The following is a 23896-nucleotide window of genomic DNA, read 5'->3' as shown; positions in this document are numbered from 1 at the left end:
GTGCACGAGCTTTCTCTAGTTGTGGTGAGTGGGGGCTACTCTTTGTTGCGGTGCGCAGGCTTCTCATTGCGGTGGCTTCTCGTTGCAGAGCACGGGCTCTAGGCACGTGGGCTTCAGTAGTTGTGGCTCGCAGGCTCAGTAGTTGTGGCTTGTGGACTGTAGAGCGCCGGCTCAGTAGTTGTGGCGCACGGGCGTAGTTGCTCTGCGGCATGTGGGATCTTCCCGGACCAGAGCTTGAACCCATGTCCCCTGCATTGGCAGGAGGATTCTTAACCACTGCGCCACCAGGGAAGTCCCGAGCCTCAGTTTATTAATCTGTGAAGGTCAAGGCTAGACTTAAAGAGTGGTTCTTCCCAGGCAAGCATCCAGTTCACATGGAGCACTTGTAAAAAAAAAAAAACAAAAAACCATCCATACACGTCCAGGCTCTGAACTAAGAGTCATATCTGTATTTGGTTTTAATCTGTATTTTTTTATTTTTAAATTTGTTTTGGCCTCGCTGCACGGCTTGCGGGATCTTAGTTCCCCAACCAGGGATCGAACACACGCCCTTGGCATTGAAAGTGCAGAGTCCTAACCACTGGACCACCAGGGAATTCCCTGTATTTTTTTAATGTTATTTTGACGATTACTCCAGTTAAGAACCATTGGATGAGGTAATAGCTTATAGGTCTTTGAAATTCTAACACTGTCCCAAAGGCCATGTGACTTTTAGTTGAAAATGTTTCCTGTTTATCCTGGTGATAGTTTTAGATTGTGGTCTTGTGCAGAGGTGGGGGTGACTCATAGTAAGGGTACTTATTTCCAGATAATTGGCACTTTCCTTAACTCACCTGTCCACCTGGAGATCCTTTCATACTGAACGGAAGACAGAACCAGCCACAGGCTTCATCGATGGGGACTTGATTGAGAGCTTCCTGGACATCAGCCGGCCCAAGATGCAGGAGGTTGTGGCAAACCTGCAGGTGAGCTGCTCAGGGTTTAGCCCTGGGCCAGTTTCTCAAGTCCCTTGCAGGGCCGGGCATACCAGGAGGCCGGCAGAACTCCGGGGCCTCCCCTCCCTCGGTCCCCACGTGCTAACGGCCCTTTTCAAGTTTTCTTCTACCCACGTGGGAAGGTGGGGTCCAAGGGCAAGGAGATAAAGCTGAGGCTCGTGGGTTCCCCCGTCAGGCAGCAAACACTGTAACTTTAGCAATGAGGGCACATTTGGGCATGTCTGGGATCTCTGGCAGACCCGTAGGAAGGGGGCAGGGTCGGGATCCTGTAGGGAAGAGAAGTTTCCATGGCGCTTGGGTTTGGGGCATTGCTCACTGGACATGGTGCCTCTGGGGAAGTATATACTGGGTGGCAGGCTCTGGGCAGCTTCGCTGTCAACAGACCTTGCTGACCTGAACCCCCAAGGAGAGGTGTGGGCTTCCGACTGTGAGTCCTTCGTCCCTGCCATGACAGTGGTAGAATGGGGCGCCTCCCTTGTGGTGGGCATCCCCTTCCTCAGGGGAGGGAGAGCACCCTCTCAGCCCTCACAGCCTCTCCTCCTGCCCCTTCCTCGTTGCAGTTTGACGATGGCAGTGGAATGAAGCGAGAAGCCACTGCGGATGACCTGATCAAGGTTGTGGAGGAGTTAACTCGGATCCATTAGCCGAGGGCAGGAATCCCCTTTCCCAGGCCCTCTCTGAAGGCTTTGCCCTCCTGCTCTCCTCCTCCTCCCCTGCCGTTGTCTCTTGGCTATGGGAAATCTTTCCCTAGGCCAGCTGCCCTAGAATCCACGGCCTACCTGTGTGGAAACAGGGATTTTGTAGAACTAAAACCAGTTCGCTGGAGACCTGGGAAAGGACTGAAGGTGAAATATTTTCTCCCTGGATTTTTACCAGTCTCACATGATTCCAGCCATCACCTTGGGCCACCAAGCCTTGATTGGTGTAGCCAGTTGTCCTCCTTCCAGGGAGCAATTTTGCAGCTCTTTGGCTGAAAGGAAGCTGTGTGTGTGTGTGTGTGTGTGTGTGTGTGTGTGTGTGTGTGTGTGTGTGTGTGTGTGTGTGTGTGTGTGTGTGTGTGTGTGTGTGTGTGTGTGTGTGTGTGTGTCTCTCCCACACTCATGCATTGTCCTCACTATCTTTTTATTTAGGTTGGGGGTGTGGGGAGGTTGTGGGTAGCAGGGAGGAGGGGCGGGAGGGGTTCGTCGTCTTTGAAATGAGAGCTTCCTTTGCTTTCTTCTCTTGCCTCTGAGAGCTTTGGTCTGGAGGGCTGACCACCAGACAGTGGGCTGCTTGAGTAGAAAACCTGCAGATGGTGGATGATCTCCAAGCCACAGCCTTTTTGTCTCTGGGGAACTGCCTTCCTCAGAGGGAAGGAGGTGGGGAGACGTGAATTGGTGGTTAGTTTCTGAGTTTTACCTAATAAAGTAGAGTCTAAGAAGGATCCATTTGTTTCTGCTTTTCTTCCCCTGCTCGGCTCTCCAGCATCCCAGTCACTCTGTGCCCAGTTTACTGCAAGCTCCATTCCCTCCTTCACAGCCACTGCAGCAGTCCCTTGTCCTTGCTGCTGGAACGCTCCTTTCAAGTAGCGAACTGTCGTCTGTACATCTCCTTTGTCAGGTGATCGCTCTTGGTGGGATCCCAAGGATGGTGGATGTCAGGTTTTTGAAATTCAGTGGTCTTTGGTTGCCCTTGACTCTGTAGTCATCGTTTGATTCCCAGGTGCCTGTGCTAGTAATGTGCGGGGCCTGGGGGTTGCTAGGCCTGCCTTTCCTTACGTCATTTTACAGCCAGTTGTATATGGAACATTCAGCCAACTAGCCCCCCAGGCACTGCTCCTCACGTACTGCCCAGCTTCCTGTTGCCACAACGGGCTTTGGATTCTGATTTTATTTCTCCTGGTTTAATTGAGTAAACCTTTGGTGCCTTAGGTTTGAAAATACAGGAGAAGGGCACATTTGGGGTTCACCCTTCTATCCAGCACACAGAGCCTGTCTTCTTTCAGCTCAGTGGGTCAGAGTGTCTGGGCCCATATTTCCACCAGTGATCCAGTGGGAATAAAGGCTGCTCTGTCCCAACAGTGGAGCAGGGTTGATCCCAGGCATATTGGCTGGCTCCTTTAAGACCAGCCTTTGATACAGTGTCAGGAAAATTGTGGTTTCAAGTTCAAACTGTGGTTTTGAGAGATTCTAGCTTAAAAGGAAAAGAGCAAGGAAGCATCTCTGCTTTGGGGGTCTTCCGGAGTAAGTTTCCTTCCCTGGAAGCATTCCTTGTGTTTCTTTACGGTTCTTTTCCCCTTACTCTCCTGGGGTTTCTGAGGGTGGAGGATAAGGGTCTTAGGGGAAAAAATAATCATCTCTCAAAAACCACAGTTTGAACTTGAAACTCAACACTGTGATTTGAATTCTTCAAGTCATGGTTTGAATTGAAAAGGCTGCCCCCATGCCAGAGACCAGCTTTAGTGAGGCAGGCAAGCAACGGCCTCCAGATTGTGATGATTTAAAAAATGTAATCCTAGATGGGAGGATTGACTATAAGGTGCCAAGGTCAGAAAAACAGAATGTGGTGGGATTATGATTCTGATGCTTTTCAGTGGTCTGACCTGCAGCCACGGAGACCTGCTATGTTCAGTAGAAGGTTATTACTTAACCAGTGGCTTCAGTCTTGACTCTGGAAACTGGAGTCCTTGTAGTTTTTTGTTTCCTACAATCCTGGGTATATTCACTCCGGACTGAATTCCAGCAGTCCTTTGGAGACTGATGCTCTACTGCCACACTCCCACATCCCTCTTAAAACCATTAATCACCTCTCCCAGGGTGAAAGTTTGCCTTTGGAGCGTTGCTACAGCCAGCTGGAATGGCTCCTTTCCATGTAGGCGCTGATGAGCTCGCCTCACTCCAGGCCTCTGCACGAATGGACCTTTGGGAGAATAATAGAAACACTGACTCATCACATGACCATTTGGAAGGGTCACAAGCCAGAGGCCTTCTTTCTACAGCCAACAACTTGAATCCTCCGCCCTCGGTGGAGGGTCCCTATTGTAACTGAGAAGCCACAAGCCACAGAACTGGGGAGGAAACACTGAGGAACCAGTAAGTGCCCGAACTGGTCCTTGAAGATGAATGATACTAAGTGAGCGACTCTCAGGGTCCAAACTTTGAGAAGCCTCAAGGGCAAACAAACCAAAAGACAAGAAAAGCAGAAAATGGTGAAAACCAAACTAAAGACGCAAACGATGTGAGGAGCAAGGTGAATGCCGTAAGGTCAAAGAAATGGGAAATGAAAGAAATGTCAGGGGCTGTTGAGGAAGTTTCTTTCAAAATTCACTGGTAGGAATTTAGTCTTAAATGTCCTGAGCTCCTCCTGCTGAGGGTAGACGAGGATTTTCTTTAAGCACAAACTTGCATCTCAGTCATTGCAGCTGCCCACTGACGAATATGGAGCAAAGCCTGCCAGAGTTACAGGGATGAGCTATGGAGGGGTTGGGGCACCCTAAAGTAGTCGAGTTTAGAATGGAGAAAGCCGAGGTGTGCGGAAGTGTGAGAGAAGATGGCACAAGGAGTGCCAGGTGTGTAAAAGGAGCCTTGTCCCGTGTAAATGTGTTAAGAACTTGCGGGTAGCTTTTAGGGCCAGGAAGAATGGGCACTTATTTGGCATCGAGTGGTGGTCTAGGTAGGAATGATACGGGCAGTGGTGCGATAGATTTTGCGGGCTCAAGTGAAGGAAGGGCTTTGTTTATCCCTATTGAATAATTCAGGGCTAGATTTCTGACTCTGGACCTTGAAGGTGGGCATTGAAGTACTTTGTAAGTGACAGTGAGGAATGCAGTCTGAACGGCAGAGGGGGAAAGTGCACCTTTGGATGTTTGAGACAAAAAGGAAAGACGGCCTAAGGGTCCTTAGGACTCAGAATGGACATAAATATGGAAGTAGCATTCATCTCACGATACAGAGTATTTTGGCAACCTACTTGTTGAAAATGTGTTACTTACATGGGTCAAAACTAACAAGGTGAGATAACAGCCCTAAAGTGAACATCTGCAAAAACTCAACCACACAGGTTCAGGTAAGGAAATCGGCTTAGTAGCTTGTGTTTAATAACAAAAGACATGACAACAAAAAGCATCTGAGGCTTCCCTTTACTGTAAACTTTGTTATGAACTAACAGCATCATGGGGTTGCCAAAAAAGCCAGGTAATATTAGACTGTGTTGTTAGAAGTATGGCATCTGGAAGGAAGGAGGCAAGAGTCCAGACCACTGTTGGCACACCATGTTCATTTGTGGCCACCAGTGTTAAGGACTTTAGTGACAGGCTGAGGTACCCAGTGGGAACTGCAGAGGTAGAACCAAAGGAACTGGGAAGAAAAAACACTTCCTAACAAATGGAGTTACTCAAAATTGGATTGGGCTGCCTTTTGATAGGTCTTCGTCCCTGGAAGTGTTTAAGCCAAAGCTTGACTGATGGGGTCTGGGCGGCTAGGGAAGGTTCCTGCACAGAGCTGAAGGTAGGATTTAGTCAACCTTTCAGCTTTCTCCCAGCTGGATGGTCCTGATTTTCATCCGCCACCTGCTCACCACTTCCCTGCCTACCATTTCTGACTGTGACCTGAGGCAGCTGCAGAAGGGGACAAAGAGGAATCTGTGGGTTCCAGACTGTCTAGTGCCCCCTGACCAGGGAGCAGGTGGACCCACTGACCGGCGCACCCAGGGTTAGGGTGCAGACCTGTTGGCAGGCTGGGGGCCGGCCTAGAAGTGCTCAGCAGCGAAACGACCCAGCGTCCCACGTTGTACAACACAGTCATCTCGGGATCTACCTAGACCAGCAATGCCCGGGGCGCGCAGCCTCCTGCTCCAGCCTTGTTCCCGGAGTCTCTTTCCTCCCCGGGCCTCAGTCTGACGCCCATAGCCCTTCGCAGGAAGCCGACTCCCAAACCCGGGCCGGGGGTGTGGGCCGAGGACGAAACCCCGCCCCCAGGGGTCCCTGATCTTTGCCCCCGCCCCGGGCTCCGCGCCTCCCCTGATGGCCACCGGCAGGCGGGCGCCTTTGCCTTTTGTGTGTTTCGTTCCGAGGTGCCAGAGACCCCCCGCCCAGCCGTCCGCCGAGTCTCCTCGCGGCCCCGTGCCCCTCCTCTCGGAGTCCCCAGCCCCCCTGCTCGGCTCCGCGTGCCAGCTCGGGGCTCGCTGGTTCGCTCCCCGCGGCGCCAGGAGGAGGGGCGAGGGCCGGCAGCCCCCTCCCCCGCGCTCGGCGCCGGAGCCTAGCCGAGCCGGGGGGACCCGCCGCTGCCGGTCATGTGGGCCGGATTGCTCCTCCGGGCCGCCTGCGTCGCGCTCCTGCTGCCGGGGACCCCGGCCCGTGGCTACACCGGGAGGAAGACGCCCGGGCACTTCGGGGCCGAGAGGTAAGCGCCCCGCGCCCTTCCCCTGCCCCTCCGCGGGAGCGCTACCGGCGCGGTGCGGGGAGGCGCGGAGGGGCGTCCCGGAGCTGCGGATCGGGGCGCCCCCCTGGGCCACTGTCCGCGCGCGGGCGCAGCCCAGGAGGTCCGGACAAAGGGACAGCAGCTTGTGCTCTGGGCGGGTGCCCGTTCTGCGCCCCCGGCCGGGGCTGTCCTGATTGGGATCTGGCGGGGGGAACGGAGATCCAGGCGCTAGGTGAGCCGCACTGAGTCCCGTGGAGCCCCGATCCCTGGCGAAGGGACCCCGGGACATGCAACCTGGTCTCCGGACTGGCTGGCTTTCGCTCCCGAACTTGCCCGTGGCTCTGCCTAGGCAGTGCCTGGCCTGCCCCGCGGCTCTGGCCGCTCTGAGGCTGGGGGCTTTCCCTGTGTACAGGCTCTGCGCACGCCGTGGACCTTGTAGCCGCCGGGGTCTCTTTGGGTTATGTTTCGGTTTCCGCCTGTGTGTGCGCGCGGGCGGGGGTTGGGTGTTTTGCCCCTTTGCTTTCCCGATTGATGTCGCCCTCCCCTAGCGTCTCCTCCCGGCGGAGGCCGGGCCGCCGCGGGCCGAGCGCGTGTGTGCGTGATGCTCCGAGCTAGGGAACACGGTGTCAGCGGGCGGCCTGGCCCGCGGCCACGGCCTCGGGGGCGCGCGGGGGGGCGGCCCCGCCAGGCTCGCAACTCGCACGTGTGTTCCGCAGCCACCGCCAGTTCCTGCTCAGATCGGCCCGGCTCCGCGGCGTGTCAGAGCCTTCCTGCCTGCCACCTGTCTCCCCGTCACCGCCCGCCCTAGGTTCCTTGGGGCGCTCTGGCGGGCGCTCGGCCCCTGCCCACCTGAGGGTGAGGCTCCACCAGCCTCCCGGGAATCCTTCCATCTGCCGCTTTGGTGGCACCCCTGTCCCTTTGAGAGCCCCATCTGAGGAGCAGGAGCTGCCGGCTTCTCCTTCCCAAGCTGCTGCCCTAATCGCTCCAGCGAGGGCAGCGGGTGAGACATCCCTGCTGCATCCCCCACCCACTTCCAGGGCCCCTTCTTCTGTGATGACTTCAGAGAGCGAAAAGGCTCTTGGAGGCTCCAGGGACAGTTTTCTGCAGACGTTTCTGTTTTGCCATGTGTCCTGAGTTTCTCTTTCTAGAATATTTGTCACTTTTGACACAGATTATTCTCCCGCAGAGCAGACTGGGTCTTTCCATTCACGTCCCCAGTGCCTGCTGCCGTGCCTGGCACATCATGGGTGCTCTATAGAACACAGTTGGGAAGGGTTTTCTTTTCTCTCTTTTTTTTTTTTTTTTTTTGCGGTACGCGGACCTCTCACCGCTGTGGCCTCTCCCGCCGCGGAGAACAGGCTCCGGACGCACAGGCTCAGCGGCCATGGCTCACGAGCCCAGCCGCTCCGCGGCACGTGAGATCCTCCCAGACCGGGGCACGAACCCGCGTCCCCTGCATCGGCAGGCGGGACTCTCAACCACTGCGCCACCAGGGAAGCCCGGGTTTTCTTTTTTTTTAATTAATTAATTAATTTTTGGCTGCGTTGGGTCTTTGTTGCTGCGCGCGGGCTTTCTCTAGTTGTGGTGAGCGGGGGCTACTCTTCGTTGCGGTGCGCGGGCTTCTCACTGCGGTGGCTTCTCTTGTTGCAGAGCACTGGCTCAAGGTGCTTGGGCTTCAGTAGTTGTGGCACGCGGGCTCAGTAGTTGTGGCTTGCGGGCTCTAGAGCGCAGGCTCAGTAGTTGTGGCCCACAGGCTTGGTTGCTCCGTGGCATGTGGGATGTTCCCGGACCAGGGCTCGAACCCGTGTCCCCTGCATGGGCAGGTGGATTCTTAACCACTGTGCCACCACGGAAGTCCCTGGGAAGGGTTTTCTTTTCCCTATTCTTTTGCAGCAGGATTCCCAGTTCAAACCAGGCTGGACTTCATCATCCTCTGCCCATCCCATCCCAGAACCAGTTCTAGTCATCGTCTCTGTCCCCCTCCAGGCCCGTGGACATGCAGCTCCTGTCTAGAACATTCCTCCATTCTCACCGGCTGCTCTTACTCTCTCTCCAGCCTCAGCCTAGGAAACCTCCCCTGAGCTCCTTGGGCCTCCATAGCCTGTAATGTTCTGGCACTTGTCCTGCTATGTTGTTATACCTGGTTCCTTGTCCGCCCCTTGAAGGTGGGGAAAGTGGCTTGTTCACGGCTGGACTGCCTCACCCAGCCTCGAGCACACTGGATTCCCCTTCACTCCTTTGGGCAGCTCACTGATGCCCCCTCCCCCATCCCAGAGATGTCACCTGGGGAATGACTTCTCTCCAGTTCCCCCTTTTTCTTTACTGTTGGCTTCCCTTCTCAACCTTTCCCTCAACAGCCATTTATTAAGCACCTATGATGTGCCAGGTGCTGCCCTTGCTGCAGAGTTGAAGAAAAAAGATGAAGCCCCTGTCCTCAGGGAGTGGTAGGGGAGCCAGGCAATGAACAAATCAACAAACTAATAAGTAATTTAATGTCCCAGGAAGCAAGTGTTATGAAGCAGTATAAAGCAAGGTACGGGTGGACAAGTAGGGCCTCTCTGAGAAGGTGACATAAGCAGAGAGACCTTTTACAGGAGTGGGGGAGCTGTGTGTGTCTGGGGAAGAACGTTCCTGACAGAGGGGACTGCAAGTGCAAAGGCCCTGAGGTAGCCATCCCTGCGGCTCTTCATCCACTGCGGTCTTCTATCCTCAGCTCTTAGACCCTCTTTGCTCTGTGTCCACGTGGCAGGCATCTGTAGGAGACTAGTGTCTGTTCTCTTATACCTTTGTCTTTGTCCTGCCTCCAGAAGGGACTGACTGTCTGAGTCATTTTTCTATGGAAACTTCCCATTGTCCTCCCGAGGAGTGGGGGGTGGAGGAGGTCTCCAGAACTGTTTGTTGACTGACATACTGACTGGCTGGGAGGCTTTCACTGCCCAGTAGATGAATCCTCCCCTTGGTACAGAATGTGGAAGGTGCTCTCTCCTCTCTTGCAGACGCCGGCTGGGCCCCCACGTCTGCCTCTCGGGGTTCGGGAGTGGCTGCTGCCCTGGCTGGGCGCCCTCCATGGGCAGTGGACACTGCACCCTTCGTAAGTGCCTGTCCCCATGCCCCAAACATCCTCCACAGCAGGGCGCTCATTCCCTGGGCTTGCCTGAGGGACAGATTGGGGGCCCCAGTCCCCAATCCCTCACCTGTCTTTATCCTCTCAGCCCTCTGCTCCTTTGGCTGCGGGAGTGGCATCTGCATCGCTCCCAATGTCTGCTCCTGCCAGGATGGAGAGCAAGGGCCCACCTGCCCAGGTAACTGGGGGCGGGCAATGGCTGATGGGAAGAACTCTATTTACACTGAGAATGTGCCAGGCACTGGGCAGTTGTGCCCTAGCATATATCATTTTCAAACAACCCTATTAGGTAGGCATTCTCATTCCCATTTTATAGATGATGAAACTGAGGCACAGAAGCTAGTGTCTCGCCCAGGGTTACACGGCCAGTAAGTGGCAGAGCTGAATTTAAACTCAGACCTGTTTGCCTCCAGAGCCCCCTTCCCAGCAGAATTTAGGAGGAGCCGGGGAAGGCAGGGGCGGCTGGGACTGTGAAGTGGCGCATGCTCACAGGTGCGGTGCCTGTTTCAGAAGCCCATGGACCCTGTGGGGAGTACGGCTGTGACCTCACCTGTAACCATGGTGGCTGTCAGGAGGTGGCCCGAGTGTGTCCCGTGGGCTTCTCGATGACAGAGACAGCTATCGGCATCAGGTGTACCGGTGAGAGGCGTGGGAGCAGCGGGGAGGGGGCAGGCGGGAATGAGGTCCCTTCCCTGTCCTCCCAGGACGGTCTCCGGAGAGATGCCAGAGCAAAGCTGAGCCACGAGCAGCTCTGAAGTTTAAGAGTGAGCAGGCAGGCAGGCAAACACAAGAAATATGCCCCTTCTGCTATCTCACAAATACTTATTGAGCACACCTCGTGGACCGGGGACTGAGCTGGGGCTGGGGTTACGAGGGCAGTCCCTGCTCTTATGTTGCTTCAGAATGTGAGGCAGGGAGGCAAGTAAGGACAATGACAGTCCCCCCCATAATGGGGCCATCACCTGTGGAGTGCACAGTGCCAGGGCCCACAGGGGCACAGGGAACCGGACTGGAGGTGGGCATGACCGCAGAAAGCCTCCCTCAGGAAAGTGACATTTGAAAGATGAGCCGAGAGAAACTCAGTAGTTATTTTGTAAAAGTATTATTGGTTCAGCATTTAAAAAATTCCCTGTGCACAGTCTGTTACTGTCCCCAGAGGCAGCCACCGTGACCAGTTTCTTACCTATCTTTCCGGAGAGCTTGAAAGCCTTTTTTAATTTTTTTAATTTGTATTTTTTAAAAGTAACCTTTCTTCCCCTGAATATAAAAGTAAAAAATAACTTCTTTTGGAACATCTGGAAAGTAAAAGAAAGGTAGAAAGGTGAAAATAAACCTGTCCCAGAAGTCCCTACCCAGAGATAACTTGTTAGAAAATGAAGTTATTTTTTTTCCCTGCCCTGTCCCCTGGGTGTGTAGGTGTTTGTGAGAGTGTATGACTGTGGGTGTATGTGTGTCAGGCGTGCCCATCTGTCTGTTTTATAAAATTGGGATCATACCTTATCTATAGTTTTCGTTCATTATTTTTCTCGCTTAACTTTGTCTTGCGAGTAGGAAATAGTCCTTATAGCATCATTTTTTTTTCAGATAAAATATTATAGGTTTATTTAAAACTTAATTCTCACCTTGAGCATGCAAAATACAAACTCCACAAAATGTTCACTTTTTTACTTTATCGTTTACAAATATGCAAAATAGATGTTTGCTTAAATTTATATTACGTATTTATTAAGGCAAGGAACTGTATAGAAAAAAACATTTGTTCTGCTTAAGGCGCACTTGGGAATAAACCATCGTACAAATTATTGCACATCTGAAACCACAGTGCCTAACAGACTGTCTGCATAAAAAGGTTAAAGTAAACCGTGTGTATTTACCTGACTTAGGTCATAAATGTAGATCGGAGGACAAAAATAGATTCTCCTTGTCAAAGTGTGCAGCAGTTTGAGAACTTTGGCCTCATTTGGTACCTTTAGAACCAAGACTCACCGAGCACCATCGTGTAGGCTATTAAAACACATTTTCTGTACCTGAATTTCTTCCTCTTCTTCTAAGATCGTAATAATGGCATTTAGAAGGCAAAGAGAATACAAGGTGATCTATATGCTTATATTGCATCGAAACAATTCAAGGGATTCTGGTCTTCCCTCCCCCCAGTTCAGGGATCTAATTTATACCCTGATATCCACAACTTCCAGTCACCCCCTTGGCGTTTTGTAAGTCCAAGAATATATATTCAAGTTGGATTTAGAATTGGAATGATAGAAGATCCAGTCACAGACCCCATCTGTTCTTTGTCATTTGGTTTCCTCATGTCTCCCGATTATCCATTCACAAGTTGACTTGTTGGGAACTTGACCATTATTGTAGTGCTTTCCAACTGGGTTCCTCCCCTCACCGGGAAGACAGTGTGAAAGGTAAAAAATTCTGAATTCTCGTCTGCCAGTGTGGGTCATATCCACTGTTTGGGGATTTTAAAGTGCCTCTTCATGTGTAAGGCGGGGTGGTCTGACCTCGAAAATGCCCGGTCGCACTAATGGCACTGGAAGGGGCGGTGCCCAGTGTGTTTGCCGTAGTGCCTGGTCAGTTCATCTGAGCGGGCAGATTTCCACCCACGGCTGTCCCAGTCACAGTGGTAAGATTTCTCACCTGTGTGGGTTCGCAGGTGTGCCTTGAAATGAGAACTTTTCCGGGGCCACGACCTTCTCCCCCTCTTTGGCTTGGGCTCCTCCAGCATGCAGGAACTGGGTGGCATGAGCTCTCGGTGATGGAGCGGTGGGACCTGCGGCTGGATCTGGTCGGGCAGGAAGGGAGGGTAGTTGGGCCCGGGGTGGGGATGGAAGCCCGGGGGTAGTGGCAGGGCAGGAGGACAGTCCCTGCTGCTCAGCATCCAACATCATTTTGAACGGCTGCAGATGTAGTTGCTATAATCTAAGTACCCAGTTCTGCGCTATCCGTCCTTAGCTTGTCTGCAGTGTTTCACTGCTACAAATAATGCTGCGAGAAAGAGGCTTCTTGTCAGCCCCTCTGACTATTCCCAGAAAGAGAACTATTGGGTCAAGGGTCCCGTGAAGGAGTTTTGGTGCTCGCCCCCCCCCCCCCGCACCCCTTCCAGAAGGTTGAAGTACTTTCCAGACACACTTCTCATTGCAGAGGCAAACTGGACCAAGGAAAAGCCAGAGACCAATGTCAAAGCAAGTGCAGGGAAGTGGGACCCTGGCCACCATCACAAGGGGCCCAGTGGGATCGGGTGAATCAAGGTGGGCTTCTTAGAAGCGGTGGGTGTGGTCCCAAAGGTACCTGCTGTGGGAAGAGCAAGAAAGAATGGAGGTGACCAGCAGGCATGGGGGCCAGGGGGTGGGAGGGAGGCTCGAGTGGGCAGAGTAGACTGGAGTGGGCGGAGCTGACCTCGTAGGTCCTCATGGTTCTGAGATAGGAAGGGCTGCCTTGAAGCCGGGCTGGGGAGATCTGTCTCCCAGCCCCCTCCCCCCTCAGGCCTGAACCTCCCTAAAGCACTACTTGGATCCAGTCACCCCACCCCGGGCAGAAGCTTCGGGACTCCTTTGCGCTCTATCGCTGAGCCTTTACCCACCACCTCTCCAGCTCGGCCTCACGCTGCCCCGGCGGGAACCTGAGCTTCAGCCAGCCTGGGCTCCCGGCGGTCCCTGTGCTTCCCGGAAGCTTCTCGGACACTCTGCGCTCTATGGGCCCCCCTCCTGATGCCTCCTGGTCCTCTCAGCCCACCTCCCTTCCAGCACACACCTGCCGTGGCCGGGCGGTCCCTGGTAGGGCGCATACCGCCGGCCGCACGCCGGCCTCTCGTGGGTGTGTGTCGTGGTTGTGTGTTGTGGCTCCTACGTTCTCAGGCTGCAGCCATCTGGAGAGTCAACACTGTGCCTTAGTGACATTTGTGTCCTCGGCAGCCCCCTTCCAGGTCTGCTGCACGCAGGCGGTGCTCAATAAGCATTTAAGGGAATTTAACCAGCCTTCCTGCCCATTCCCCCTGCCCTTTTGGGGTTGCCCTGCAGGTGGGACCACTGGAAACAGTTCTGTCTCAGCCAGCCTCTCCGTTGTCTGTTCTGCGTGGGTCAAAAAGAGACCTGGCCCTTCGGCCTCTTCTTTCTGGGGGCATCCCTAAAGCTGTATGACTTACCCGGTGCCTTCTTTCTTCCTGGGGTGGGGGTGGGTTCCACCCTGCTGAGGGCAGGCCCCGTGTGGGCACAGGGTCCTCGTGGGGTGCATATTCTCCCCACACCCGAACCACGTTCAGCGTGAGCTATGCAAGAGTGTTTCCTCGCTCCCCAGACGTCGATGAATGTTTAAGCTCCTCTTGTGAGGGCCACTGCGTGAACACGGAAGGCGGGTTCGTGTGCGAGTGTGGGCCGGGCATGCAGCTGTCTGCTGACCGCCACAGCTGCCAAGGTGAGTGGCTCTGGAAGGGGTAATGATGGTGCCGTCGCCACCGCCGCTAGGCTCTGGTGCTGACCTCACGGCCCTGCCAGGCCCAACGCGTGTTCTCCAGGCATGATTGCGTTTCAGCTTCACCACAGTCCTCTGAGGGGGATGCTGTTCTCATCCTCACTTCCTGGATGAGGCTTGCCCAAGGCCGTTCTGTCAGTGGGGGCAGAAGGAGTCACTCGGCTTGCATGCGGGCGCGTCTGATGCCAGGGCCTTTGCTCTGGACCACGACTCAGTAGAAACTGCTGCTGCCATCACTGTAGGGTAGGGGGGTGGTGGGGGTGAGGGAGAGGCCGAGACTAACCAGAAGGAGGAGGCCACTGAGCTGGAGGAAGTCTGAGGGGGCGGGTGACACGTCCCGGGGGCTCTGTGGGAGAGCCGTGCTGCGACAGAGTCACCTCAGCCACCTGCCGGGGTGCTGGGCCGGCCTCTGGAGACACACAGCCAAGAAGAAAACATCCTGCCCCCCAGCGACCTCCCCACTCCCCCCACCCCCGGTCTGGTGGGAGGGGAAGAACAATGCGGTTGGGTCGAGGGGCTAAGTGCTGTGGGAACCCAGGGGAGAGAAGGAATCTTTTCTCCTAAGTGAACAGGATGAGCGAGACCTTTTAAAATAATGACTCATTCCTTAAAAATGATTTTTATTTACAGAAATTATGTCAGGAAACATTCTCTCTTTAACAATGCAGCTAAGACAGAAGCTCCCCTTGACACTGTGGTATCATTTTCTGGGTGTTTGAAATTTTCATAAATTATTTTAAAAGTTTTTTTTTTTTCTTCGATACGCGGGCCTCTCACTGTTGTGGCCTCTCCTGTTGTGGAGCACAGGCTCCGGACGCGCAGGCTCAGCGGCCATGGCTCATGGGCCCAGCCGCTCCGCGGCATGTGGGATCCTCCCGGACCGGGGCACGAGCCCGTGTCCCCTGCATCGGCAGGTGGACTCTCAACCACTGTGCCACGAGGGAAGCTCTTTAAAAGTTTTAAAAGTCATGGCCCTAGCCCCAGGCCATCTCTCCCACGCCCAACCTCTATGCTCCCTAGAGAATAGCCCTGGTGTCTTAGTATCTGCTTGGGCTGCTATAACAAAATAGCACAAACTGGGTGGCTTAAACAACAAAAATGTATTCTCACAGTTCTGGAGGCTGGGAAGTACAAGATCACAGTGTTGGCCCACTCAGTTACTGGTGAGGGCTCTCTTCCTGCCTTGCAGACAGCTACCTTCTCTTTGTGTCCTCACAAGGCAGAGAGAGAGCAAGCTCTCTCATGGCTCTTCTTCTAAGGGCAGTAATCCCATCGTGAGAGCCCCACCCTCCAGACCTCATCCAAACCTAATTATGTCCCAAAGGCCCCACCTCCTAATATCATCACATTGGGGGTTAGGGCTTCCATTTATGAATTTGGAAGGAACGCAGTTCATCCATAGCAGTTAGTTATCAGTCTGATGAGTGCCCTGCCTGCCTCTCCCCACTATGTGTACGTACACACATGAGCACTTACAGAGAGATGACGATAAGAGATGGGTGGCTTACAGTTGCTGAACTCCTGTATTCCTGGCACCATGCTAAGCATTTAACATGCATTTTCTCAATTTTGTCCTCAAAATTGTCCTATGAAGTTGGTACTGTTTATTTCCATTTTCCTGGTAGGAATACTGAGGCTTAAAGAAGTTAACTTTCTCAAGATCACATTAGGGCTTCAATGTGAACCCAGCCATTCTTCTGCCTGCTTTTTTCCCTTCAACAATCTGTCATGAAAATCTCTTCACATCAGGGTCAATAGACTTGCTTTATCCTTTTCAGCTACTACCTGGTACTTCGCAGTGCAGATATCCCGTAGTTTACTAACTCTTCTCTTACTGATGAGCATGCAGATCATTTCCAGCTTTTTCCCAATTTCAAACAATGGCTTGGGGAAGCTTTGACAGAGGAGGTAGTATAGAAGCTGAGTTTTGAGGTATGAGTAGGAGTTTTCCAGCCAGACAAGATGGGAAGGTATTCCAAGCAGATAGGAGAACATGGGCAAAGGGGGAGGGCCACAAGAGCATGGTGCCTTTGGAAGATGGCAAGAATTTGGGCCAGAGTAAAGGTGAGGGGCAAGGAGAGAGGTGGGAAAGGCAGCCCAGGACTTGTGGTGCTGCATTGGTGCTTGTGGGAGCCTTGGAGGGAGTTTAAGCAGAAAGTGGCCTGATCAGAGGTGCCCTTTGGTCAGAACATTCTGGGGGCTCTGTAGAGGGTGGCTTGGGAGGAGCACAGGAGGGGCAGAGAGACACACAAGGCTGTTGTTATCCTCTAGGCCAGAGACAAAGCCCGGGGCATCTGGGCTAGGGTATGGCAGTGAGGGTGGAGAGAAGTGGGCTGGTCCAGGGAGGACTTAGGAGTTGATAGACTGAATGTGGGTGGTGAGAAGGAGAGGGGTTACGAGTCGGGTAGGAGATAGTGATGAGAGAGGTAGGTAGAGAGGACCACCTATTTCCAAAACTCCACGGGGAAATGAGCTCCGGCTGTGTCCTGTTCCCTTCCAGACACTGATGAATGCCTTGGGACCCCCTGCCAGCAGAGATGTAAAAACACCATTGGCAGCTACAGGTGTTCCTGTAGAACTGGCTTCCATCTGCACGGCAACCGGCACTCCTGCGTAGGTAAGGCAGGGGACCCTGTTGTCTTCACACTTAGGCTGCCAATCAGGAAGACGGACAGGGCGAGCCCAGGGACAGGGAAAGGTCAACAGTCTGGACCTCCTGGTTCCCTGGAGCCGGCAAGCGCTTGAGCCTTTGCTCAGAGCCTGCCTTTCCCTGGGATTGGCGTGGCTCCTAATGGAAGACCCCGTCTCGGACTTTTCCTGGCCACATGCCACCTTCATCCTGTTATGTTCCTCTTCCACCCTCTCCCAGATACACCCCAAGGATTCCTCTCTGCTCACCCATTTTCTTGGCTGCCTTAGCTCCCCTTGGTAAATAAAGCACGTTATGTCTTGGTTCCTCTGGTTTAGAAGGAGACCCCTGTTTTCTCAGCCCATTGCAGAAATTTCCAGAAAGGGATTGGCATGTTTGGCTTGAGCTTGGCTCATGGGTTGAAGGTGGGATCCCATGGGCCTGAAAAAAGACCTTGTTCTAGCAGAGTTGGGTGTTTGTCCTGGAGCCTGCCCTGAGCAGTATGGTGATTTTTTGAGACTCTTTTTTCAGAAGGGCCCGTAGCACCTGATGCCCAACAGTGGGTTGGTGGAAGGTTTGGAGGTGAGATTCCCAGTGGGGCCCATCCCCACCAGCCAGCACTTAATCATGGCTGCACAGTGCTGGGGTATGAGTCACTGGTGCATTCATTAAATGCCTGCTGGATGTATGAACCTTCCAAGGAGACTAGCGCTAGACTTCAGCCCCATTCCCAGACATCTGAGTCACACTGGCACCCTGGGGCAGGGAAGGGCCCCATAAGAACATGGCAGGGAGACTCCCTCAGCCTTTTGGGGTAAGGGATGGGGGAAGAAGGACTCGGTAGCCCCGATAAGGCAGCCGTCGGTAGCGAGGCTCTCCCGCAGATGTAAACGAGTGTCGGAGGCCACTGGAGAGGCGAGTCTGTCACCATTCTTGCCATAACACCGTGGGCAGCTTCCTGTGCACCTGCCGACCTGGCTTCAGGCTCCGAGCTGACCGAGTGTCGTGTGAAGGTGAGCGCTGGGCCCCGCCACCCGGCGCTGGGCCCCGCCTCCGGGCCCCAGGCCCCACCCTCCCGGACCGGGCCCCCCTCCTTCCCCCTGAATTTTTTTTCAGTTCATCTCGTTTGTTATTTCCAACATCCCCCTTTCATCCTTTCTGTCTCCTTCCACTTCTTTACCCATTCTTTTTTTTTTTTTTTTTTTTTGCGGTATGCGGGCCTCTCACTGTTGTGGCCTCTCCCGTTGCGGAGCACAGGCTCCGGACGCGCAGGCTCAGCGGCCATGGCTCACGGGCCCAGCCGCTCCGCGGCATGTGGGATCTTCCCGGACCGGGGCACAAACCCGTGTCCCCTGCCATCGGCAGGCGGACTCTCAACCACTGCGCCACCAGGGAAGCCCTCTTTATCCATTCTTTTATTTTCCTTTCACTGTTTTGCCAGCCCTACTGTTTCCCCCCAAATAGTAAAAGGAAAAAAAAAAAAAAAAACACCAAAAAACAATGATAGAGGAGCCTGTGACATAGGAGTCCCAGTAACCCGGGCTCACGGGGACACTTTGGACAGTGTGGTGTCAGATCTCTGCCATGATTTAACAGCGTGCCTGTAATCGTCCATGTAATGTGTCAGTACCGAAGGCATTCTTTCTAATCCAGGGCCAGTTTTCCATCGTGTAATCGCCCGTGATGGTCTGAGCTCAGCCACCCCGTTTCCCCCTCCCAGCCCAACCAGTTTTCTCCCCGTCTCACTCTGATTTGTGACTCTCTTCCTTTTTCCTATCTCTCACCCTTGCCCCTCATCTGCCTCCTTCGCCGCCGTCTTGTTTTTTTTTTTTTCTTTTTTTTTTCCGGTACGCGGGCCTCTCACTGTTGCGACCCCTCCCGTTGCGGAGCACAGGCTCCGGACACGCAGGCTCAGCGGCCATGGCTCACGGGCCCAGCTGCTCCGCGGCATGTGGGATCTTCCCGGACCGGGGCACGAAGCCGTGTCCCCTGCATCGGCAGGCGGACTCTCAACCACTGCGCCACCAGGGAAGCCCCGCCCCCTCTCTCTCTCTCTTTCTGTCTTTCAGACTGTTGGGCAGCTGCTGTCCATCTGCAGGGAATATGTGCACTGTTCCTACGTGTGTGTGTGTTTGAGTGTGTGTGTGTGTCTCAGGGGAGGCATCCTCTTGGAAGCTGGCCTGTCTGCCATGGGCCCAGAGAGGACCCTGGGCCCTTCCTCCCCCTGAGCCTCTGCATCTCCTCCTGGGAAGCCACAGCTGGATGGGAGAGTAAGGGACACACTCCTGACCTGTCAGGAGTAGGGAAGGGTCACTCCCAGGTCGGATCCCTGAGGGCTTAGAGAAGGTCTGCGTGGTTCAGGAAAACCCGAGTCTCCTTTGCGGCCAGCGAGGAAGGGAAGGGAGAAGACTCTGATTTCGCTGCATATGAAGCAGCTGGACCTCCCGCATCGCCAGCGTGTGACTTCGGGCTGCTCGTGGTACTTTTTCATCAATCTTCTCCCCTGATCTTCACCGCAGCCCCATTAGTTTGAGGTTGAACTGGTGGTATTAGATCTATCATGTTGTTGAAGAAACTGGCCCAGACACGTTCAGTGACTTGTGGTGGTAGGCCTGAGTCCACGCCCCTCGAATCTCGCCTCCTGCCCCTGCTGCCTCCCTGCAGACACCTCTGTGTTTCCGTTTCAGCTTTCCCCAAAGCCGTGCTGGCCCCATCTGCCATCCTGCAGCCCCTGCAGCACCCCCCTAAGATGCTACTGCTGCTTCCAGAGGCAGGCCGGCCCGCCCTCTCCCCAGGGCACAGCCCTCCTTCTGGGGCTCCAGGGCCCCCAACTGGAGTCAGGACCACACGACTGCCATCTCCCACACCTGCACTACCCACGTCCTCTGCTTCTGCCCTGACGCAGCTGCTGTCTGCCCCAATGGCCACCCCAGTGCCTAGTCCCTCTCCGTTGGGGACCCTCAGACCTCCCTCACGAATCCAGGAGAAGGTGGTGGTGACCCCTTCCTTGCCCAGGGGCCCTGAGGCCACACAGCTGGCACCAGGGCCCTCTGCCTGTTGGCACCTGGGAGCCATGCATGAGTCCGGGAGCCGCTGGACAGAGCCTGGCTGTTCCCAGTGCTGGTGCGAGGTGGGTGTGAGGGGTCCCCCGGGCTTCCCTGGTCTGGTGTCTGGGGCGTTGTGGTGGCTGGAACTCCAGTTTCTGCTTCTAGGATGGGGAGGTGACCTGTGAAAAGGTGACGTGTGAAGCTGCTTGTTCTCACCCGATTCCCTCCGGAGATGGGGGATGCTGTCCATTGTGTACAGGTGGGAGCTGGTCTGGGGAAGGCTGTGAGTTTCTCACATGGTACTGCCTCTTCCCTTTCCTAGCCTTTCTGCAGCTGAAAGGCTGTTCTCCAACTTCCATGTGTCACCTGAAGGGTGATCCCTGGGCCTAGCCCCCAGAGCTTCTGATTTAGCAGGTGCTGGGTAAGGCCCGGGAATTTGCATTTCTAACAAGTTCCCAGGTGATGTTGACGCTGCTGCTTCAGGGACCACACTTTGAGAACCACTGGTCTGCGCTCTCAAGGGGAACTTTTGACCTTCCGGGGATCCTTTTGGAGCTTCGTTCTTTCATTTATTCCTTCATTCAGCAAGTTTCTCCAGACCCACTCTGCAGTCCCCTCCCCTGCCCCTGTCCCCCTCCTACTGCAGGAGGAGTAATCGTTTATAAATTCTACCCCTGTTCTGATTCCCTCCCACAATCTGCTGACAATTTTTCATTTGCTTCCCATTGCTGTTAGGATAAAGACCTCAAGTCTTACCAAGTCCTTCAGCAGAGCTCCTTAACACTCACCCTGCACGTGAATCGCTGGGAATCCTGTTAAAATGCAGATTCTCATTCAGTAGATGTGGGGAGGGGCCTGAGCGGCTACATTTCTATGAAGCTCCTGGTGGTAAGGTGTTGAGGTTGCTGCACTTTAAGCAGCAGTGAAAAAAATCTTCCTAAGGGTTAAAATGAAAATGCAATTTGCTGATTTTCTTAATGATAATTGTGATTTTTTACTGTGTCCCTACTGTGTACTAAGCCCTGAGTGTAAATTGCTGTGTACATTACATCTGAGGTTGTGCATCCTTCCAAGTCCCCTGCAGGGCATGTGGTGGTATTTCCATTTTACAGTAAAGACAAGCTGAGTCCCAGAGAGGTTGAGTGACACATCCAGGTCCAAAGCCACTCATGTGACAGGCCAGGTTTGGAACCTGGGGCTGTCTGGCTGCCTTTCCTGCCTTATGGCAATAAAATGCCATGCTTTCAACACAGTTCTGGGTTTATCAGACATAAATGGGACCCTCCCAGGGCACCCTGTGTGGGTGTCTCCTGTAGTTCTTCAGGGGTCTTGGGACCACACCGTTCTGAGTACCTAGATCTGTCACTCCTGGGGCATCCGAGCCAGTGAGAGAAGGTTCCAGGTACATTATGCCTGGAAAAGTAATGAGACCTCAAGCTTCCTCTACTTTAAGAGGTCTGATGTCTCCACTCCTGTTTGTCTTTCAAAGGCTGTTTTCACAGTGGCGTCATCCGGGCTGAAGGGGACGTGTTTTCACCTCCCAACCAGAACTGCACTGTCTGTGTCTGTCTGGTGAGCATCACAAGATCCCTGAAGCCTCGTGGGTGTTTTCTTAACCTTTGGGGGTTTTAGAGGAAGGGGGAAAGACCGGATGTTAAAGGTGAGCTCGTTGAATGGAGGGAGCGTTCTCAGGTTGTGGATTTTGGTCGCAAGCTGTGGAATTTAAAAGCGTGGGGGATGGGAAACCCGTAGTGTGTGGAGTCAGGGAGGTTTTGCTGAGCAGAAAAGAGCCAACATGCAAACAGGGTCCATCTGTCTAGGAAGGGGAGGGGATGCAACTCCCTCGGAAACTTCCTACCAGGGAGGCCGTTTTTCTCTCCAGGCAAAATATTTGCCGGCACAATAAAGGTAGCGGCGTTGGGAGGGAGAAGGCTCATTACCAGACTCAGCTTGTTAAGAGTATTTTGCTTGAGGCAAATTCACTCCTCCAAGAATAGTTATTAAGTTCCTACCGTGTGCCAGACCCAGCCAGAGGCTGTCCCTTGGATTGCATCGTGAGCACCCAGTGCATACCAGGCAGGGGCTTGGTATTTTCCATCTAGTTCCTCCCCCGAGGCTCCTGGTGGCTCTTCTGGGTTGGCTTTACAGTCCCCATTCTACAGGTGAAAAGACTGAGGCTGGGAGGTGGCAGAGCTGGGATTTGAGCCGTGGCCTTCCTGCATCCAAAGCCCAGGCTCTGCCCACCAACCCTCACTGCCTCTCATCTTTAAAAGCAGTCCTGGTCTGGCAGTGACGGCGGAAGCTGCAATGTAAAGGGGCGGGGGCACGTAGATCGCTACCGCCACCATTACTGAGCCCTTCCTGTGCGCCACACTTGTGAAGTGGCCAGGCGTTTTCCTGCCTGATCACATTTCACTCAATCCTCAGCAACCCCAGCAGAGGTGCCCTTTCCAGCTCATCTCACAGATAGGGAGACGGAGGCTCAGAGAGGTGACATACTCTGCCCAAAGTCACACGACTTGGAGGGGCAGACCCTGGACCTCAGGTCTGGCTGACTCCAAAGCCGGGGGCTTTTTTGTCTTAACTTCAATTTTTAAAAATTGAGTTTTAAATTTAACTCCTTGGCCAGTATTAGTCACTTGGTTCAAAACTCAGATGCACGGTAAGGTGTCTCTGGTGGAGGAACCTCTGTTCTCCACTTCTCAGCATCCTTCCGGAGCTTCTGTATGCCATGGGAGGGAATGCCATGGTGGGGGCAATGCCATGGGGGGCAGTGCCATGGGAGGCTAGGCTCGTCCATTTTCACGAGGAAGGCAGCGTGCTCTGCTGTCTGGTCTGCTCCTCGTCTTGGAAAGGGGGATGTTGGAAACTACACCATAATACATCCTGGTACTGGGCCCCAGCACCGTATCCTTGTGTGACCATGGTGGCATTTAAAGGTCTTGGATGGCTTCCCTTTTATTTTTTTTTTTAATATTTATTTATTTGGCTGCACCGGGTCTTACTTGTGGCATGCGGGAACTTCGTTGTGGCATGCGGGATGTAGCCCTGACCAGGGATCGAACTGGGGCCCCCTGCATTGGGAGTGTGGAGTCTTAACCACTGGACCACCAGGGAAGTCCCAGGATAGCTTCCTTTAGGAGGCTTTCATGTGGGACAGGAATCCTGAGGGTGGTGTGAAATAGGGAACAAGCTGGTTCTGTTGGGCCTGACGGTCTACCCTCCCCCACCTGCACCACCTCTCACCTCCTCAGGCTGGAAATGTGTCCTGCATCTCCCCCGAGTGTCCTCCCGGCCTCTGTCAGGCCTCCCTGAAGTCGGATTGCTGTACTTGTGTGCCAGGTAAGGGACTCTTTGTGGGGAGAGGACAGGGTGAATTTAGCTTTTTTTGTAAAAAATGACGGGGGTGGAGCGGTGTCTTTCGAGTATGTTTTTTTTGGGGGGGTGGTGAGTGGAGGAGAGAGGAAGGAGATTGATTTCTGCTTTAGAAACTCAGATCAAATGAAGCATTTCAAAGTGCCCGTTTTAATTGAGCACCTACTGTGTGCATAGTGGTTTGGATGCTAGATTGGGCTCACGGCCCAGCCTGCCCCCTGCTGGGGTTGGTGCCTTTAACACAGACAGGAAGGGGTTTGGGTCCACCCTTGGCGTGGCTCTGTCCCGAGACTGGGAGGGTGTCTCCCCTGCCCCACTAATGAGTTAGTCTTTTGTTAAAATGTGGTTCTCTTTCCTGAGATGACCTCATGGCCGTCACTGCTGGCTCTGGGCCGTTGTTCTGTGGGGCCCTTGCCAGTCCTGATCTCATTGAATCTGTGTGGTGCAGCCCTGAGGGAGTACTATTCATAGCCCCATTTTATAGATGAGGAAACTGAGGCTCAGAGAGGTCATCACTGTCCAAAGACACACCAGTGAGTAAAGGAGCAGAGCTTGAACTCAAGCTTACCTGATTTCAAAGCTAGTGTTCTTATTAAATACTATTTTTCCCTTGACTTTTGAATGCTATTTTAATTTTATTTATTTATTTATTTTTGCCACGCTGCACGGCATGTGAGATCTTAGTTCCCCGACCAGGGATTGAACCTGCGCCCATGCATTGGAAGCGCAGAGTCTTAACCACTGGACCACCAGGGAAGTCCCGAATGTTATATTAGTTTTAGTTAAAACATTTTTTGAACAGGCAATATACTCCCTGTGAGGTAGTAATTGTTAATTCCATTCTACAGATGAGA

The 23896-nt window shown here is 53.7% G+C and overlaps 2 protein-coding genes across 2 annotated transcripts in view; both read left to right on the top strand.

The window, feature by feature from the left end:
• DDB1 (damage specific DNA binding protein 1) overlaps nt 1-2412 on the top strand; it is a 31224-nt gene extending 28812 nt beyond the window's left edge. The window contains exons 26-27 of the mRNA XM_060018989.1: nt 842-965; nt 1556-2412. Of these exons, the coding sequence (XP_059874972.1) occupies nt 842-965; nt 1556-1639 (208 nt within the window). The 3' untranslated portion in view covers nt 1640-2412. The remainder of the gene's footprint in view (nt 1-841; nt 966-1555) is intronic.
• A 3849-nt stretch (nt 2413-6261) lies between these two features.
• VWCE (von Willebrand factor C and EGF domains) overlaps nt 6262-23896 on the top strand; it is a 30400-nt gene continuing 12765 nt past the window's right edge. The window contains exons 1-11 of the mRNA XM_060017451.1: nt 6262-6373; nt 9388-9482; nt 9604-9693; nt 10026-10154; nt 13818-13934; nt 16492-16608; nt 17505-17633; nt 19308-19750; nt 19833-19926; nt 21157-21239; nt 22922-23009. Of these exons, the coding sequence (XP_059873434.1) occupies nt 6264-6373; nt 9388-9482; nt 9604-9693; nt 10026-10154; nt 13818-13934; nt 16492-16608; nt 17505-17633; nt 19308-19750; nt 19833-19926; nt 21157-21239; nt 22922-23009 (1495 nt within the window). The 5' untranslated portion in view covers nt 6262-6263. The remainder of the gene's footprint in view (nt 6374-9387; nt 9483-9603; nt 9694-10025; nt 10155-13817; nt 13935-16491; nt 16609-17504; nt 17634-19307; nt 19751-19832; nt 19927-21156; nt 21240-22921; nt 23010-23896) is intronic.

This window comes from Delphinus delphis, chromosome 8 (assembly GCF_949987515.2).
Source record: "Delphinus delphis chromosome 8, mDelDel1.2, whole genome shotgun sequence".
NCBI lineage: Eukaryota > Metazoa > Chordata > Mammalia > Artiodactyla > Delphinidae > Delphinus > Delphinus delphis.
Note: the sequence above shows the minus strand (reverse complement) of the source record. Positions and strands in the feature narration are given on the sequence as shown.